Source organism: Triturus cristatus, chromosome 8 (genome assembly GCF_964204655.1).
Source record: "Triturus cristatus chromosome 8, aTriCri1.1, whole genome shotgun sequence".
Lineage (NCBI taxonomy): Eukaryota > Metazoa > Chordata > Amphibia > Caudata > Salamandridae > Triturus > Triturus cristatus.
Window position 1 is genome coordinate 292,446,584 of NC_140591.1, and position 19,809 is coordinate 292,466,392.

Consider the following 19,809-nt stretch of genomic DNA (forward strand, 5'->3'; position numbering starts at 1 on the left):
CAAATGCTTGTTATAGAATAGAACTCAGAGTACAAATAGGCTCCTTTTCTTCCAGCCCAAGAGCATTCAACTGTGGTGTCCCACATGCAGCATCATTGAGTACAACTCTTTTTAATGCTTATGACTCTTCTTTGACCAATATTGGTAAGAAATGGGGTTTTAATATCTGCTCCTACGTGGATGACATGCAGTTGCTGATAGCCACTGAAGAAAGATATAAGTATACTAGGAGCAACCTGATTAACTGCCAACCAGAAACTGCGAAGTGGATGACAGACCGCTGTCTGAAACTAAACACAGAGAAGTCAGAGATACTGCTTTTAGGAGTAGCACACCTAGTCTGGGACGCAACCTGGTGGCCCCAGTCAATAGGTACCGCTCCCAAGCCCAAACGGGTTGTAAAAAAGTTGGGAATCCTGGTGGACAATGCACTAACCATGCAAGATCAAGTCTGAGTACTCTGAGGAAAAAAATATTTTTCCTTGTTAAAATTACTGAGGAGAATTTTTATATGGATCCTATTGAACTGGAGGAAAACGATTTCCCAGGCCTTATTGACCAGCAGACTGGACTATGAGAGTGTGCTCTATGTTGTCATGGCCAACTACTTATTCTCTCGACTGCAGGGAACTCAGAATGCAGCAGTCAAGCTGGTTTGCAACAAAAATAAGTACAGCTCGGCATCAGAGTACTTGAAGGAGCTGCATTGGCTGCCTATGCGCCAAAGGGCTAAGTTTAAATTACTGTGCTATGCGCATAGATCCTTGGCCCCAGACTCCTGCAGGACAAAGTCGAATTTTATGTCACCTCACGAAACTTGAGGTCCTGTAAATCTGCTCAGGCTAAAACCAGACGTGTAAAGAAGGCCAGAGTTTGGGGTGGTCGCTCTTTCTCATATTTGGCGGCCGCTCATTGAAATGAACTTCCTTTAGACCTTCGCCTCACTGCGACCATTTGAGGTTTAGGACGAAGCTGAAAACGCGACTAATTTTAGGACTTAATTGCTGACACCTTGCGAATTGCTGTTTAGGACCCATTTGTTGATGTCTCTGGTAACCACACATCTTTAAAACCGGTTTCAGCTCTCTTAGCGCCATGATATCCCCTGGGATGATTGTTGCGCTCTACAAGTACAATATATATATATATCACACATTTACAAATTAACTATTGACTTTATAGACTTATGTAATAATACAATTTCTGTTAGAAACTTCTAACCACAGATTCCTTACCTTTTGAACATACCCCAGGCGTCCTGCTGGATCAGGAATATTTTGAGCAGTACCTTTGCTTGCCTGTAGGTGGTGCCATGGGGCTTCGCTCTGACGTCATTTGCACCCAAAATTATATTTAGGGCATATATAGGCGTCACTCCCACACTGATGTCAGTTCCTTTCTTTCCGTACCACCAGACTTGGATCCGGAGCTACCTCATAAAATTGAATCTAGTGTGGAAGTTGAACATCGCCTCCCAAAGTGAGAGGTTTTAATCCCAGTAAGAACTGTTGCAAACAGATGTCTGTGCCACATCAAGTTTGCCTGTGATGCCTGGGATCAATCCAGTGACTGCTCGTCAATGAACCAGAATGCATACCAGACCGCAAGGCGAAACTGTTGCAAAGCACCAGAGGACTCAACAGTGAGACTATTCCAAGTCAAAGGGTTGGTCCCGGTCCAGGAGTCATTTATTGAGTTGGTCGTAGTCGCACTCCAAGTCATTTTGTAAATGGATGAAAAAAACCAAAAATCCAAGCGGGCCTCTGCCCTCCCGCCACTCAGCCTGGAAAGAAGCGAGGACGTCGCTATGCCTGTTCTTCCTGATATGCCTGTTGGGATAAAATTGTGGTGTGGTCTGGCACATGCTAGGTTGACCCCCTCGGGCAAGTTATCTGACGTTCTGTTTGTTTTGTCTCTTTCCCAGTAACAGTTTGCTTTCAGCAAAGTTAAGGGGTACCGTTAAGCTCATTCACCCTTGTTGTGGCTGCCAGACCAGCCCTTATGATTCAATTAACTGATTGTGATGCGTTTTTTTAAAGGTTTCCAACCTTTGTTTCCTTCTACTTTCGTCATGCCATGTGGGTCCTTATCTTGTTCTTCCTTGTACTCACCTTGAGGTTATGTACAGCTGTCTTGCAGCTTCTCACCCTTTAGACAATGTTCCTAGTCACTATCACCTGGGTGTGGCGAGTGAGGGATCTTGAGGCTGTTTGTGTTATCACGCTGAACACCACCTTCTTCCCAGACAAACTGATTCTGTGGACACGAGCATCCTACTTAACAAAAGTTGTGACACCGTCCCACATCGGTCAGACCATCACCCTTCTGACTTTCTATGCTCCATCTCACCCTAAGTAGGATCTGAGACTCCATCACTTGAACCCCAAGAGAGCACTGAGCTTTTACATTGATCGTACTGATTCTGAGGAGGACCATCTCCCTTTGAAAAGATCTGCTATGCTTTGGCCGAAAAACTGCCGCTAGATTGTTTGCAATGCCGTTCCATCAGGCCCAAAGCTGCTTACGCTGCATTGGTACGTTGAGTTCATGTACTGGACATTTGCAAGGTGGCAATGTACACGTGACTCCATACGTTCACAAAATACTTCTGTCTGGACAGCTAGGTTTGCTGAGGTGGCCAGTTGGCATTTCACCTGTTCGGTTACTACAGGATATCTTGATCTGAGTCAATTCACAGACTCACCTAAATAGGTACTGCTCTGGTATCTACTCAGTAGGTGAAGATTCTTTGGTTAAAACTCTCTATCAGAAGACCAAGTTACTTACCTTCTGTAACTCTTTCTGGTAGAGAATCTTATCTAACCACAGATTCCTCACTGCCCCTCTCATCCTCCCTGTTCTTTGAATTGGACTCTAGCCATTGATAAGATCCAAAGTCTGGGAATCTACACACTGTTCAAAGCCAATTTGCTGCTGTTGGGGCTGGGTTTGTGGATTTGCAGACACCCTTGAAAACAATTGCCATCAGCTTGCCAGAGTGGTGGCAATGTAGGCCCCTTTTCAGAACAGAACATCATCTTTGCTTAGCCACTGGGTGCCATCTACCGGTTGGGAGTTGAGTCTTGGCGCTGATTTGAAGATGTCGTTATCTGCAGTGTCTTAACCGTTTTTTCCATTTGCGCTCTAGTTGCTTAGGTAAAGTCTAAATACAGACATGGCGGGTGGGAGGTCGGTGAGGAATCTGCAGCAAGATAGTTTCCCCAGAAAGAGCGTTACCAAAGTGAAGTAACTGATCCTCTAAGCTGATTTTGTTGCTTCAATAAAATACCTTCCATTTGTATCCAGCTAAAGTTGTTTTATTTGGGTCCATGGTTTTTTAACAAAGTTCTGCTGTTTTCAATATAAATCCGCCTCTTAAGAATTTATCAGCAGGCAGTTCAGATGTGCTACTGCGAACTGTAGTTCTCCATTTTGCATAATGCATCTCAGATTTAAATGAAAAAGTGTTTCAGCATTTTAAAATTGATAATTCAATGTTGTGTTTTCACATTTAACCATGTTTTTTCCCGTTGTATAGAACGGAACCTTCCCAAGAAGCTTGTGAAAATCATTTAGATGTTGTCTTGGAAAGTGAATCTTCATCCTCAAACGGTGCACTGCCTGAAGTTAAATATTCATCTATCCCTCGTACTCCAGAAAATCTTTGTATCACATTAGAGCAACCAGTGATCACCTCACTGGTAACAATGTCACCGTACAAATCTCCATGTATTCCAAACACAAATACCTTTGAAGCTGAAGTTAGCTCTGTTGGAGAGGATGGTACAATCTACGTTGTGCAGACATCACTAAGTAAGACACATTTTGTTACTCATAGCATTTTTTTTCTTGACTTTTGTCTATGTTAATGTACCACAACCAATCATCCATTCGACATCTAATTTATATTCAAGAGGCAATTTCATTTTTTTTGACATTTTGAGGAATGTAATTGTAAAATGAAGTCCGATTTGAATGCTTTTAATTATATATGGCAATTCATATGATGCAAACCTCGCTGGAGTACAACATGGTTCTGTACAAAGGGACATTCCAGGGCAAGAGGAGAGAGCATGTGAGGGAGCTGTATCAGTCAGGGAAAAGTGTTTGACAGCTATGATCTATCATCTGGGGATATGTGTAAAGAAGATGTTTGTCACAGACCCTCAATGTCGCATTAGGCTTCCTGCTTCATTGAATGCAAAAGGTGCTCTAGTGGAGGTCTCATCTGTGTTCATGGCTGCTCATCTTCACTTTTTTCTCTTATTACGGATGAGCTGTAAAAGCAAATACTAAACAATGCACCATACACAAAGACCTTTCTGAAACAGCTTTTCATTCTGCGGTTAGTAATTACCTCCTAAAAAATATGTAATTGCGGCATGAAGTGTATCGTATTTTCATCAGTAAATGTTATGCTGTTTATAGGGATTGCACCTGACCAGTACTTTACTGGCATTGGTGGTATTTTTGTTTCTGATGAATACTTCTCCCTGCAGATTCCTCACCTATTAAAAACTACACGCTCCAGATAGGCTTTAGGAACTTTTGTATTGCTCTTCTGCACTGGTTGCAGTGCTGGCTCACCTTGGCATGAGAAACGATGCTATGGCCATATCCAGGGGTGTGGAATTTAGTAAAATATCTACTTGTCCATGGGACAGGTAACATCATAAATCTACATGTCCTGTACAAAATCCACTTGTCCCTTTGGTGCCTTGATGTGCACCGTCAAATAATGGCAGCACTCATTATAGAAGAGCTCGGATAATAGCCTCTCTGGTTATGTCAGGCTCCTAGTATAGAAGGATTTGAAAACTAGTGATTTCCGTATTTTGCCTCTTTTCTGCAGATCTACACATTTATCCTTTCAAACAATGCCATCCATCCATCTTTTCGCTCACCCATTCTTCCTCTCATCCATCAATTTACCCTTTCACTCATCCATCCTTCCACTCATCCATCAATTTACCCTTTCACTCATCCATCTTTTCGCTTACTGATCCATCCACCCTGCAACCCATCTATCTTTTCACCCTTTCCTTCATCGACACATCCATCGTCCATCCAACATCCCTGTCACTCATCCACCCTTTCACTCGCATCCATCCTTTCACTCACTCATCCTTACACGTTAATTATGGGCTTTTGTCTGCCGAGCTCCAGACAGAAGAGGCTCATCCAAACCTATCCTTCCAGCTCCAAATCGACCATTCAAACTCATCCATCCCTCCTTCCACTCATCCATCCATCCTTTCGCGCATCCATTCATCCACTTTCACCCCCTCCATCCACCTTTTCACTCATATCCATCCACTCTTTCACTCATCCCTCCATCCAGCCATCCTGTGCTCTTCCATCTTTCACTCCTCCATCCCACTCAAATCCATCCACCCTTTCACTCATCCCATCATTCATCCTTTTGCTCTTCCGTCTTTCACCCCATCCATCCTCCTTTTCACTCAAATCCATCCACCCTTTCACTCATCCATCCATCCACCATTTGACTCATCCATCCACCGTTTCACTCATCCTTCCACCCATCAATCTTCACATCCTTCCACCCATCAATCTTCACATCCTTCCACCCAGCCATCCATCCATCCACCCAGCCATCCATCCATCCATCCACCCAGCCATCCATCCACCCAGCCATCCATCCACCCAGCCATCCATCCATCCACCCAGCCATCCATCCACCCACCCAGCCATCCACCCAGCCATCCACCCAGCCATCCACCCAGCCTTCCACCCAGCCATCCATCCATCCATCCTTCCACCCAGCCATCCATCCTTCCACCCATCCATCCATCCATCCATCCTTCCACCCAGCCATCCATCCTTCCACCCAGCCATCCATCCTTCCACCCAGTCATCCATCCTTCCCCCCAGCCATCCATCCAGCCATCCTTCCACCCAGCCATCCATCCATCCATCCACCAAGCTAGCCATCCAACCATCCATCCTTCCACCCAGCCATCCACCCACCCACCCATTCCATCAGCCATTCATTCACTCTCTCTCATCCATTAATCCACCCTTTCATTCAACCATCCATCCCTTCACTCATCCATCCACACACATCTATTCACTTTCACCACATCCATACATTCACCCTTGCACTCATCCATCCATTCTTGCACTCATCCATCCATCCATCCATCCACTCATTCATCCATCCTTGCACACATCCAGCCTTGTATCCACCCATGTATATATCCATCAACGCTTTCAAGTAAATTATGAACCTTTGTATGGAACTGCAGAAAGAAGAGGCCCATCAAGAACTCCACAGCTGCTGTTAGCTACAGTGGCGTGTTCAGATGCCCCTGGTGCAAGCACAAAGTGAGAGGAGAGGCCCAGTGCAAGGAGAGAAATTAGGGTGCACCTGAGGATTGCATGAATTCCCCATGGGTAAACTAATGAACATTAATGTAAGCCCTGGATGATGTAAGATATGAGAGGCCAAGGGGAGCGGGGTTAGCAAGTACAGGCACTGGGTGAAACATAAGGTGCACAGGAAAGGCAAAGTGCAAAGGAGGGTTATGCAGGGGCTGCAAGAGAAGAGAAAGCATGGCTTTACTGTAGGCCCCCAGAGACGAGGGCAGGAGGGATCTTGGGGCCGATTTGAGGCTGAAGGGTGAAGCACAGAACAAAAGGCACGGGTCACAAGGTTAAAGTCAGAGCATGAGCCAAGAGGCCCAGCCTCTTACATTCCAGTGATGTGAGTGTTCTGGAGCTGCATCTTGTGCTCGAAGAAAAGGAAAGGGCCAGAGGAGGGGCCTGGAAGCCTCGGGGAGAAAGCAAAATGACTCTGACTTGCCTGACAGTGCTGTGGATGTTTTACATGGAGCTGCAACTTTGAGCTCAGCTCACTCATGTTGTTCTGCTCTGGTGAAATTAAAGTGCAGGCCCCAGCTTTTGAATTGCCCCTTTCACTGCCAATAAACTGCTCAGAGCTCCTTATTAACTGGCTGTGACCAAGAGGGTTAAACAGTTGTGTATCAGATTACCGTAAATCTGTCTACTTGTCCTTTGGACAAGTTAGAAATTAAAACCTCTTGCCCTTGTAAGAAATCTAGATGTCTCGGGCGTCGGGAGATAGGAATTCCCCACCCCTGGGCCATATCCCTGAAGTCCTTTAGCGCCCACCCAGGAGCACTGTCTGGTCCTTTTTTTGCGTGCCCTTCAATGGTGATCCAGAGCTGCTCTTTTAATTTCAACAGTTTTTTTTCTAAAAGAGATTCTACCAATACACATTTTCAGTGCTTTACACTAGTGTTGCAGGGATTCTGCTAGTAAGCAGAACTGTGCCTTGGGACGATAGGACGTCAAACTGTAGGGACTGACTGTCTCTACCACATCGGTACCTGTTGGCCCAAATCCAGCTAGCTCACAGTGCCTCACCTGAACTCCTAAGCTTTCCAGAGTAACAGGTGATTTTGGCAAACCTAGAAGATGACCCTCTATTCCCCAAGGGAACTGTGGAAACAGATCATCCATCACCTTCCATCACTCACTCAAGCATGCCCTTAGTAAACAACTGAAAGACACAACGATAAAAGTGTACAAAACATTTATTGAAACTATCGTAGTCTATCATGAAGCAGATGTGCTTTGATAAGTGGGCAAATACAACTAAGTAAAGTCATCAATATTACTAGCAGACTGTATACAATAAACAACTCAACTATGGCAAAATATCTATCTGTGTAGGTCTATTCTTACTGTGTAAACAAAGAGATACATTTGCCATCTCTGGGATTAGCAATAGACCCCATACCTGGTATGTGTTGGTTTCAGGACAGGTCTCTCTGCCGGAATTCTCTTCTCTGCCTCCAAAGGAACAAAGCACAGTTTATAAGATAAAACTACTGTGTTAGAAAGCTGCAGCTGTGCTACAGTGTTATGTCTAAAACGTTAGGAGTGTTTGCTGACCAAGGAGAAAACGGTGCATGGTGTTATGTCTTCTAAACAACCTTGTACGAAATGTACAGACGGAATCCCAAGAAGAGTCACTGAATAACAAAAAGGCATGTACTGCATATTTCTAAAAAAAAAATCTAATACGCTAAACTGAGGGAGAACCAAGTGGGCCCAGAAAGGAAATCGCTACACCCCCTCCTTGGTTAGGAAAGTAGCTTAGCGGCTAACAAAGTAACAAGTTTCACAAGCCAAGCAAATTCAAAACACAGCTAATAACCATAAAAAGCAAATTTAAGTTTAATGAAACATGCAAATTTAAAAAAGCAGACCAAATCAGTTGTAGGCACTCATGCTGTCTTACACAATATCAATGTTTAACGAATCAAGAAAGCATTAAGTCTTCCCTGAGGATGATTCCTGGAGAGTCCCATTTAAAATGTACAAAGAACAGACATGATCCTTGTTATCAGCCGATGCTGAGGAAGTAGGCTGTTGTCCTGCATGTGTGTTATTAGAGCCAAAATCTGGAAATCCTGGTGCTGAAGCACCCATCTCCCCAGTACGGAGTAGCTCATGCCATGCATCTTGAAGCTGCAAGTTCATGGGACAACTTCAAAAATTGGTCGTTATCGGACTCATCAACAGGTTCATGTCAGTAGGAACAGGTAATTGCAGCGCAAGGAAAACATCAAGTGCCCACTCGAAGGGACACCATAGCCAATGAAACACAGGTTATACGCAGGTAGTAAACCAGGCAGGTCGAAATGACAATGACCATTCAATGTTCTGTTCCTGGGGCTGAGGGACTCCATAGAAATGTAGTTTCACAAAATCTGGAATGCCAGAATAAAAACCCAACCATGGAGAAGAGCAGGGTTTTCACTGAACATGTATGAAAATCCTCTTTCATCCACCAGGGTTTCCCCTAGGTGGCATGCTTCATCATTAGGGTCCTCTCAATCCGCTGTGGATTGAGGCGTGCTGCGACTTGTGGAACTATGTAGGAGCACTAAGTTGTGGAAAATGTGTAGTGCAGTAAAAGTGGAGTGGAAAAAGTTAAAAATACCTAATTAGTGGGCTACTATTTTATTCCTGCCCCTAGTTGGTATGACTAAAATCAGGGGTTAATAATAGGGAAAGTCTAACTATAATGAGTATAGAGTCCCTAGTATTGGGTCGACATGTTTCGAGCTGTCCCCTCAAAGTTTTTCTTTAGGACCACTCGAGGACCAGCCCTGTGCGTGCCACTCCTAAGCAAACCTATAATTAGGAATTAATAAGGTGCACACCTACTGTGTGTACAACTAACACTTAATACATACGGTTAATCACTGACACGTAGCATCTGAGGAAATAAAGCAAAGAAAGAATTAAAAACGCGCCCGCCTCCCAGCCAGGCTGATAGGTCCTTGACACATGCAGCGTCTTAACTTAATCAATGTACTCCTCTATAGTGGGTGGGTGGAATTAAAAGTAATAGTTAGTGCGAACATCCAGTGTGATAACAAACTCACACTCGCGATGCCTGGCAATAAATAAGTGGTTAAATACATAACGAAAAGCACTTGTGTAGAGACACCACGTGACATACAACATATAACACTTAATTGTCAGCATATTAGTGACACATAGTTTAGATTAGGCAGAATTTTGCCTCCTGATCTGGAGGGGTAGAGGGGCTTGTAGTCACACCCTAAGGAAATAATGGGGACACAGAGTGATAATTAGCAGGGGAAAAACCGGAGGGCAATTCTTCAAGTGTCTCACATTGATCTACAATGGGATATTGAAAGCTCATTAGTTCTTAGGAAAGGAACTTAAGGAGAAAAGGGTCAGCAAGACTTACTTTGTCAAAGTGCACCTCTGGCAAATCACCTAATGCCACCCCCGGAGACCGCATCTTACCGCGTCTGTCTCCCGGGGTCCATTAAATGCTGCCAGAACCGTCCAGTCATGATTGCCTTGGCAGCTAGACTGTAAACCTCCAAAACGGCCGCTCCATATGGCAATACCGGGGGCCATCTTGTGCGAGTGACTCAGATGCCTTTCGTTGAGACCTCCGAGTGGCATATTTTATCAATGAAATGGGAACTGGAGCTATGAAGCCAACCCAAAAGTGAAATACTCAAGGTTCTGGTTGTTGAGTGGAAACAGAATGCTCGAAAAAAGAGGTTGGCTGGACTGGAGATAATATGGAAGGAAGCCATCTAAAATGTCTAAAAACGGCGGAAGCCATCTTGGAATGTCTAAGAATAATTTAATGGTACAGGGGCTCTAAACAAAGTGGACCACCGCAACACAGGTGTTAGACATAGCTTTTACATTCTTAATGTGGGATGTCAGTGGTGATCAGTTTGATGACAAGGAGACCACGAAAAATGGTATTTCATAGTGCCAGTGTGGGTATCTTAAAGGGATTGATCATCTCCATGAGTGATATTGGTAGGAAAGTATTGTTCCTAGAACACTGTATCTAAATCGTAGATCGTGCGTACCAGGATCATTTTACAAATTGCCCCTACGGAAAGTTGTCATTCAGCCCTTCAGTGTCCGTGTGTAATTTGTACACCCATCTTTCTCTAGTAACCTGTGTTCTAGATTGTCAGTGTGTTTGATGTGTTCTAACACCACACAATGCAGATCGTTTGGGATACGTTGCATTTCTCAAAAATGTGATGTAATTTTTGTGGTGATCCTATTGCACCTGATGTTGCTTCGGTGCTTGCATATCCTGGTGCTGCCCTTTCTAGTGGTCATACTACATAATGCAGGTTGCATGTGATCATGTACGCCACCCCAGGGGTCTTGCAATTAGTGGAATTGCGTAGTTCCCAAATCATTTTGTTGTTAAAAGTCACGTTTTTTGTGGTGTAGGTAAGATGACACACACTACAATTACTGCAGGGATTGTGACCCATTGGTACCGTGCTCAGCAATGGTTGTTTTATCGTTCCTAGTTTGGGGTTTGGGGCGGGTGTGTACCAAAATGTGGGGATACCTATATCCACCCAATCTCTGGCACCATGTCCAATATAATGTAGTCCTAGACCTCTCGAGTTCATAGATAAAAAACTGCAAACCGTCACTCCGCAACCGTATGATACCTCCCCCACAGCAAGTGAGTGAAGGATACTCAAGGAAATAAGTGTGAGAGTGAGAGGGCACCTCACGTACACAACACCAGGGTGGCTACCAGCCGGTTCTCGCCAGTATGCCCACGTCTATCATCATTGGTTGCCCACTCACAGAAATCAAGAAAATAGTGTCCAGTGAAGAAGAAAGAGATCAGATAAGAGAAAGAAGGTTTACTATCCCCAAACAGAACAAGAACCAAGTGTATTGCAAAGAACCAGTTGTTCCAAGCAATTTGTAAAATTGAGTTAAGACTCACTTTCAGGTCGCCCTCTTTATTCGCACTTGTGAGCTTACTCAGGTTAAAAGCACTGCATGTTGCTAACCTTTACCAAGAAGGCCAACATGTTTCATTGCCATTTACTTATGTTGTGGCAAATTCATCAGGGCATGGGGTTTCAATCACTCTCCTCACTGGACAAATACTTTTATGTTGCAGGTAGGCTTTTAAAAAAAGGAAAAAAAATAGCAGTTTTCTGTCTCGTTATCAATAAAAACTGACCAACCAATTGTATTTATAGTCAAATCTTTTACATAACAATCACTCATACATATAGAGTGTATTTACCAGGTGAGGGCTGAGGGCGCTCATACCAGCCTCCACCAGGCCAATAGGGATTGTATTCAACACTCTTTCCCCCAATTTTGAACTGCACTGTCGTTGCCTGCTGATCATACTCCTTCATGAAAAGAATGTCCTTCATTTCCTGTCTCTATCCGTTCAGGGTTCAAAGTAACACAGTTCTATCGACACTCATGCTTTAGAATTCTACTGTCGCTTCTCACTGTGTATATTTCAATGCTCATCGTGTCCATCTAATCATACATCTGCCGCTTTAAGGCTTCGCCAACAATGCAGCACTTGTATCCATCCCAACAGCATTTAAAATATCTCGTAAGACAACTCCCCGACGACCTTATTTTTCCAGTCAGGCAGCACTTTCTCTCGCCCATTTAGTCTATCTTGCAGCACCAATAGCACCCTAGGCGTAGAATTACTCCTAATTATATTGGACATGGTGCCAGAGATTGGGTGGAGATAGGTATCCCCACTAGAGGAGTAGGTTCTAACAAAAATTGCGGATTCTCTATGTGCCAAGCCTTTGTTGTTTTGATGAATTTTGAGAGGAGGGCGGCTTGGCATTTACCCTCTATAGCTCCATGTTGTGAAGAGTGTACCAAAATGTCCCTTAGGTTTCTCCCTTTCCTATGTGAGAACATGGGTTTAGGGATGTCGAGCTTTCCGAGTACGCCAAGGTTTTTTTTACTATTTTGGTGACACAGTTCGATGCAATGTTGAAAGTTGTGATACATATTGGTCTTCTGTCTTTTTCTGTGTCTTGTTTCTGATGTGTTTCCAGAAGCGCTTCTCTGTGGCTCTCTTCTTAGCTTTTGATATTAAGTTCTTTGGGTATTTCCTAGTGAATAATTTCTCAGATAGGTGTTTGGCTTGTGCTCTGAAGTCCTTAGTCTCAGAACAATTTCTGCTGAGCCTGAGAAACTGTTCAAAAAGGAGGTTCTCCTTCAGGTGTCTGGGATGAAAGCTGTCATTGAGTAGTAGACAGTTTTTTGCTGTGGGTTTAAAGTGTGTGATGGTTTTCAATAGGCTATCTGTGGCATAGATATTGAGGTCCAGAAAGACCAGTTGTAATCTGCTCATGGTATGTCTAAACTTAAGGAAAGGGTCCTGGTGGTTAAGCCACTCAATGAACTTATTGGCTTCGGATTCACCACATTCCCAAATTAGAAGAACCCCAGTCTCTGTGCTTTCTCCCCTAAATTGCTTTGATAAGTACTTGGGTACATCCCAGATTGAACACTGGTGTACACTTATCAGTCCCTAGTATATGGTACTAAGGTACCCAGGGCATAGGTACACCAGGGGTCCCCCAGTGGCTGAAGCATGTATTATGCCACCCATGGGAGTTCAATCAGTTGGTAACTACAGGCCTGCCATTGCAGCCTGTGTAAGCTGGTGCTAGCACCACTCACGAAAGATATAGGTTTACATATATCTGAGGTCACTGCACTTAAAACCTGTAAGCCACTCCTAGAGGTGCTTGGTTCTAAGTGTGAGTGTCCCCCTACGACCTACTGTTGTGCATTTAATTTGACACTCTAGGAGACACCTAAACCCTCCACTCCAGAGAGGAGGCAAATACAATGCTGCACCTTTAAATAACACACGTAAAACAGCACTCCCAAAAGAAGAGCCGATAAAACAAGACCCATCACTCTCTGAAGGCGAGGCAAGAAAACAAATTCATGTGCATTTAAATTGACACAGATATTTATTGATTCAATACTTTAAAAAGTAAGGCAAAATATATTGGTTAATTCAGACTCCCAAATATCAAGTAACTTAAGCACAAAACCAGAATAACATGTAGCATATATACATTTAGCAAAGAAACTTAGAAATTATGTACACAAAGTAAGTAACACCTCACCAATCGTTCACTCAACATCCTTGCCAACTCAAGCTGAGGAGTCCGTAGACAGCCAGGCAAGACTCTCAATCGAACTCAAATCCAGATTGTTCTTGTGACGGCACTTCTACCCCACAAGTGAGCTCCAATCTGCCTGTCAAGATTCGACACCTTTAATACCTTTTACTCAACGTGAGGCGAAGGTTCTAGAAACCTCGACCCCTTCTGTTACGAAAAATCAAGCTGGCCGTACTGATCTGTGTCAAGGTCATGACAGAAGCTGGCCAGGCCCCTGTATTTTGACTCCGAGACAAAGCTGTATAGTCCATACATTCCCTGAAAGGGACCAAGCAGGCATCCCACACAACAAGTTCCAGTTCACGCTGATCAGTGAGGAGCGTAAACAAGTGAAGAGCGCAAACATCCCCTCCGCACTTTGCAGCTACGTTTGCGCACAGAAAATGGAGTCTGTTACACAAGATGGAGTAGCACAGAAAATGGAGTCAATTATGTAAAATGGAGTCAATGGTCAGTATATCATTCTTAGTAGCATTACACCTACAGAGTCCATTCTCCTGGGTTGTGAGACAGCCATATGACGTATAGAGGGGCACTGCGTCATAACGTGGTGACCATCTCAAAACTGGCTGTAACAAATTTTATCATGTTTGGTATCAAGCATGTTGGAATCATACCCCCACACTGTGAACGGTGTGGGAGGTATCCTTTGGGAGGACCGCGGGGCTCCCGGTACCAGTCTTCCAGACCCTGACAGCAAGCCAGGGCTGCTGCCGGCCAGAGACACGTTTCTGCCCTCCTGCTGCTGAGCCAAGCTCAGGCAGAGGAAGGCAGAACAATAGGTATCCTGTCACAGGGAGGTGTGACCATCTCCCAGATAGGATTTAGTGTATTGGGGCAGGGTGGGAGCACTTGCCAGCGCCACATAGTCTGCGTGCAGGGCACACTTGGTGCGCTCCATGCATAATCCAGTTCAGGGAGCCGTTGGCTCCCGCTCTTGCACGAAACTGGACAAAGGACAGGGGAGTATTCTCCTCATTGTTCAGCCCCCCCTTTGGGAGAGACCCCTGAATCGACCCAACCCTTTCCTAGGGGTATTTAAGAGCTTACCCAGACACCACTTCTTCAACCGCCTGGCCTCTCTGGACTTCACTGGACTTCTCTCTGGGCAGCAAGGCTGCAACCGAGAAGACTCCTGCTGCTCCTGATCTCCTCGCCTTGCTCGTCTGCTGCAACGTCAGTGCCTGTGCACCTTACAGGAACCTTCCAAGGCCTGTGGGCATCCAAGACACCTGAAGGAATCTCCCTTGAAGTGAAGGTGTCACTTCTCTGCATCTGCAGGCACCGCAACTAAGCTGACTGGTCTGCTGATCCTGAGCTCCCATGGATTCTGAAAGGCTCCGCAACACAGGTGGTGGTTCTTCACATCCCTCGAGGCCTGACTTGCCCTCTCGCCCTGTGCACCGCGTCGACTTACAGTTGCAAGGGCTTGTTGCCTTTCTTCCATCAAGATCTCCATCTTAAGCATCTCCAGTGACCAAGATCCTCATCCTCACTGCACCACTTGCATTGTGGGCCTGCTTCTTTGGTGAGCTCCTTGAGGTCCTCTCGTGACTCCAGTTCCTCCGGCCTGTGGGTCCCCTTGAAGGTCATCTTCATATTCTTTTGGGCTCCCCTGATTGCTCAGGTCCTGCCCGGACTCCCCTGCTTGTCTTCAGTCACCTGGTCATTGCTGCTCCTGACACTGCATCTTCTTCGCTTTCCACGTTGTTTGTAGTGGGCAAGGCTTGTTGGTGCTCCCAACGGACACAGACCCCTCAACTCTCGACATCCAACATGGGACAGCTCGTGAAGGGCTCCTGGTCTTCCACATTGTTGCCTGGTCCTCACAACTGCAGCTCCAAGGTCACAGTCAACTCTCCTGCAGCACCTGACCTTGGTGGGCAGTAGTCTTCCGAGCCTCCTGGTCACTTCCAAGTGGCATAGACTCGATTGCTTTCAGGTACTTCTCGACTTGAATCGACCTTTGGGTTTCACCAGACACCATCTCCTTCTCCAACAGCGGTATCTTCCTGAAGTCCTCTATTGGGTTGGATGGCGGTTTCCGACGGCACTTCACACCAATGCACCGACTCCCCTGGGGCAGGTATCCTAGTTACTAAGGTATCCACGGGTGTGATGACTCTCCAACAACCTTCTGTCTTCCACAGAGTATCTTCAGGGTCCACTGGTAAGGGTCATTCTTCCTTAAAATTGTAACCACGACTTACCTAATGACTTGCATTGATTTTGCAGTTGATTTCCCACTCTGCATACGGCCTCCGTGGGGCTCCTGGTTACTTACCATGGGTGGTTCCTTGGGTCCCCGGCACTTCTACGGCTTCTGGGTATAGTCTTGCCTTGAGTCGTGGTTCACAATCCACTATTTTAGTATATGGTTTGGTCCCCCTCTGGTGACCACTGTGTATTACGTTCTACTTAACGGTTTGATTATAAAGTATTTTGTGTATTTCCGGCTAGGAGATACCTGTATGCGTTAGTGAGTGTTATATAATAAATACATATTTTTATAAATACACTGTGTGATTCTTTTTCACTTAATCTACATCAGTAAGATTATTGTTAGAAGTAACGCCAACACGCAGGTAAAGGGAGAGAAGGCTTTTATTGACTGGATCCACCAGCACCAGCTGACAAGTGAAGCACACCAACATTCTAAGGTGAACTTCACTCCCAAGATTCTACTCGTGGAATGTACCACTGGGAAGAAGGTAAAGGGGGGAAAGTGGGTAAAGGAAAGAATGGAGGACCGGTTGAAGGAAGGGGACACTGGAAGGGTTAAGTACATAGTTACAACACATCTCCCTTTGAATAAGGGAAACCTAAGTATAAAACATTAGAGAAGGTAAGAACAATCACAATGGAGAATACAACCATTTGTCATGTGTAATACAGGAGATTACATTTTATAATCTGCTTGCCTAGCTGGCGGTCGGCGAAATCTGGGCTCTTTAAAACCATGTGAGATAGAGGTTGATTCGTCCTGACTTTCTTCACTGGAAGAGTAGTGTACCTTGGAACAGCGAGGAACATTGTCCATGCTCCGTCTTCCAGCTCAACAGAATTATTGACTCGTTTTATTCTCATAGATTTGGAAAATGAGGTAACTTTGGCATGAGAAACATTAGGCTTCTTGATGACCACCCATTGACCTTCCTGCCAGTTCTTGTAGACAGTACCCCATTTCTGGTCGTATCTGGATTTGTAATCTTGTTGCTGGCGCCCAACTTTACCCAACACAGATTTCCTTTCAACCCAAACAGGACACCCCTCTTTGGGCGTGAGTTTGGAACCGGGATTTCTCCCTTTGAGGGAGATAAAAGGAGAAACACCAGAAACAGCATTAGGTGTGATGTGATATGACCATAGCATTTTTCTTATAGCTTCATCCACAGGTTCACGAGATGCCAAGGCCAATTGAATGGTGTCCTTCATCATCATGTTGGCTCTTTCTACCAATCCATTGGCTTTTGGACAGTAGAGTGGTGATTTGAGATAAGTAATAGATAATGTGGTCATAAACTGCCTCATTTCATCAGAAGTGAATTGAACACCATTGTCTGTTATTAATGTGCTGGGTATGCCTTGTTTGGAGATAGTATCTTTAAGGAATTCAATTAATGAAGATGTTGTGATAGTGGTGACCATTTTTGTAGTAATCCAGTGCGAATGGTAATCGATAAGTACGAGCATGTATCTTTGAGAGTAGTTGAGCAAGTTAAGTGGACCGATGATGTCCAGGCCTAATTTGTCCCAAGGTTTGGTGGGGATGGGTACCGGGATGAGTGGAGTTTTGCGAATGACTTCGGCTTTATCACTGGATCCACGTGCAAGGCAGTCTCTTACACTCTTTTCTACCATGGAATTCATGTTGGGGAACCAATAGTCTTGCCTGATTTTGTTTTTTTCATGCTCCTGCCTGACTGGCCTTCATGGGCTATTTGAATTATGCATTTGTACATTTTTCCTGGGAGAACGATCCTATTACCTCTGTAGATGTGGTCCTTCATGATTGACAACTCAACCTTCACTACCCAGAAGGATTTAAGAGGCTCTAGGCAAATCCTTGAGACTTTTAGGCCACCCATTGCAGATAATGTTTTTTAGATCAGTTTGAACAGTGTCATCGTTCATGCATTTTTCCCATTCCTCCTTACTAATTGCAGGGATATCTACCGAAAGAATGGTCTCATCAGGGGGGTATATCTGGGGGTTCTCAATAGTGATTGGAAGTCTAAAGAGACAGTCTGCAACACAGTTTTCATTGCTAGGCACGTAGTTTATGGTGTAGTTAAAACCCTGAAGACCTAAAATCCATTTGGAGATGTGGGGAGTAGTGTTTTCCAAGCACTTGGTAGAGAACAAGGGAAGCAAGGGTTTATGGTCTGTTTTTAGAGTAAATGGGATCCCCCATAGAAAGAACTTAAAGTGATTTATAGCCCAATAACAAGCGAGGGCCTCCTTTTCCATCGTGGAGTAGTTGCGTTCTGGTTCCTTCAAAGTCCTGGATGCAAAGGCTATTACTCTTTCTTGTCCTTTTATGCATTGTGTAAGTGAGGCTCCTAACCCTTTCATGTTGGCATCAGTTGTCAATGTGGTTTTGGCATTGGGGTCGAACATACCTAGAATGGGTGGCTCAACTATAGCCTGCTTAATCTGTGTGAAGTCATTGTGACACTGAGAGTTCCACTCGAATGGGGTACCTTTTTTGAGCAACTCTCTGAGAGAATAGATTTGTTCGGCAAAGTTTTTTACATACTTGCACATGTATTTGACCTGGCCTAGAAAGGATTTGAGTTCCTCTTCATTTGTAGTAGCAGTAGCAAGTTTGACTGAGTCTACAAGGCTAGATTTTGGTTTGATCCCTTCACCTGATATGGTGTGACCCAGATAAACCACAGATTCAACACCTATTTTGCATTTGTCCTTTTCAGTGGTGAACCCAGCTTTGTTGCGTTTTGTTAGGACTTCCTCTAGGACTTTATTATGTTCCACTTCAGATACCCCATAAATCAGGATGTCGTCCTGAAAGCACAGCACTTTGTCTGTTCCTTGTTAGATGTGTTGCATTATCCGTTGAAATACTGCCACGGCAGATGCTAGATTGAATGGCATCCTTGAAAACTAGTATGCTCCAAATGGAGTTATGAAGAGTTAAGGGACTTGGAATCAGGGTGGAGAGCTACCTGGTGGTAAGCTGAGGAGAGGTCGAGAATGCTAAAGAATTTTCTCCCTGTATGACACTGAGCATCTCGTTGATATTAGGGAGGGGATGTCTGTCCACCCATATGTTTGAGTTCAAGTCTCTGAGGTCAGCGCATAAGCGAATGCTCTTTCCTCCTTCCTTAGATGCCACCACAATTGGAGCCAACCATTCAGATCTTTCAATATGCTTAATTACTTTGCTGGCTTCCAATCTGTCAAGTTCTATTTTGAGTGGGTCTCTTATGAGTAAAGGAACAGATCTGGCTTTGTGGACAACTGGTTTGTGCTGAGCTTTTTGATCCTGTGTAGGAACCCTTTCAACAGTCCTAATTTATCAGTAAACACATCGGAAAATTTCTCACATATTTCTCTCCCTAGGTTCGACCTTTCTACCAGGTAAACTGGTTCAGAAGCATTTGAATCCAGCTTGATCCCCAAGTCTTTTTGGTGTTTCCACCCTAACAAATTTGAACCACTCTTTGTTATGTAACTTTTCCCAAGGTAGATCTGCCTTTGAAAAAGATGTGCACAAGAAGCATGCCTACAAGGGGTATGGGATCGTGGTTGTATCCCCCCGGCCTGATGTCAGGAGGTAATAGGGTGTAGTCTTTGTTTCCTGAGTTCTCTTGAAACGTGGATTCACTGATGAGAGTATATGGAGAACAAGAGTCAGCAAATACTACATACGGGACATTGTCAAGCATAATCTCACATTTGGGATATATGTTATTGGTAGATTCCGTATTGTTAGCTACTTGAAAAACAATATCATCATTGGAAACTGGTTCGTTGCTGACCATGTGGGTAACATTCTTCTTAAATTCTTTGCAGACTTTAGAAAAGTGTCCTTTCTTATTGCATTTCCTGCAAGTGACACTTCTTGCAGGGCATCTTACATTATTAGCCAAATGGTTGAGATTACCGCACCTGCAACACCTAAATTTGTCTCCCTTCTGTATTTTGTTTTTCAACCTCAGCCGGTGAAGATTTTGACTTCTCTTGTAGATATTTTATTTATTCCATTGTCCAACACTTGCTT

At 44.4% G+C, this 19,809-nt stretch overlaps 1 protein-coding gene across 1 annotated transcript in view; it reads left to right on the top strand.

Moving 5' to 3' along the window:
- Positions 1-19,809, top strand: part of RNF17 (ring finger protein 17) — a 2,644,767-nt gene that overhangs the window by 2,127,257 nt on the left and 497,701 nt on the right. The window contains exon 29 of the mRNA XM_085621540.1: positions 3,539-3,813. Coding sequence (XP_085477666.1) covers positions 3,539-3,813 — 275 coding nt within the window. The remainder of the gene's footprint in view (positions 1-3,538; positions 3,814-19,809) is intronic.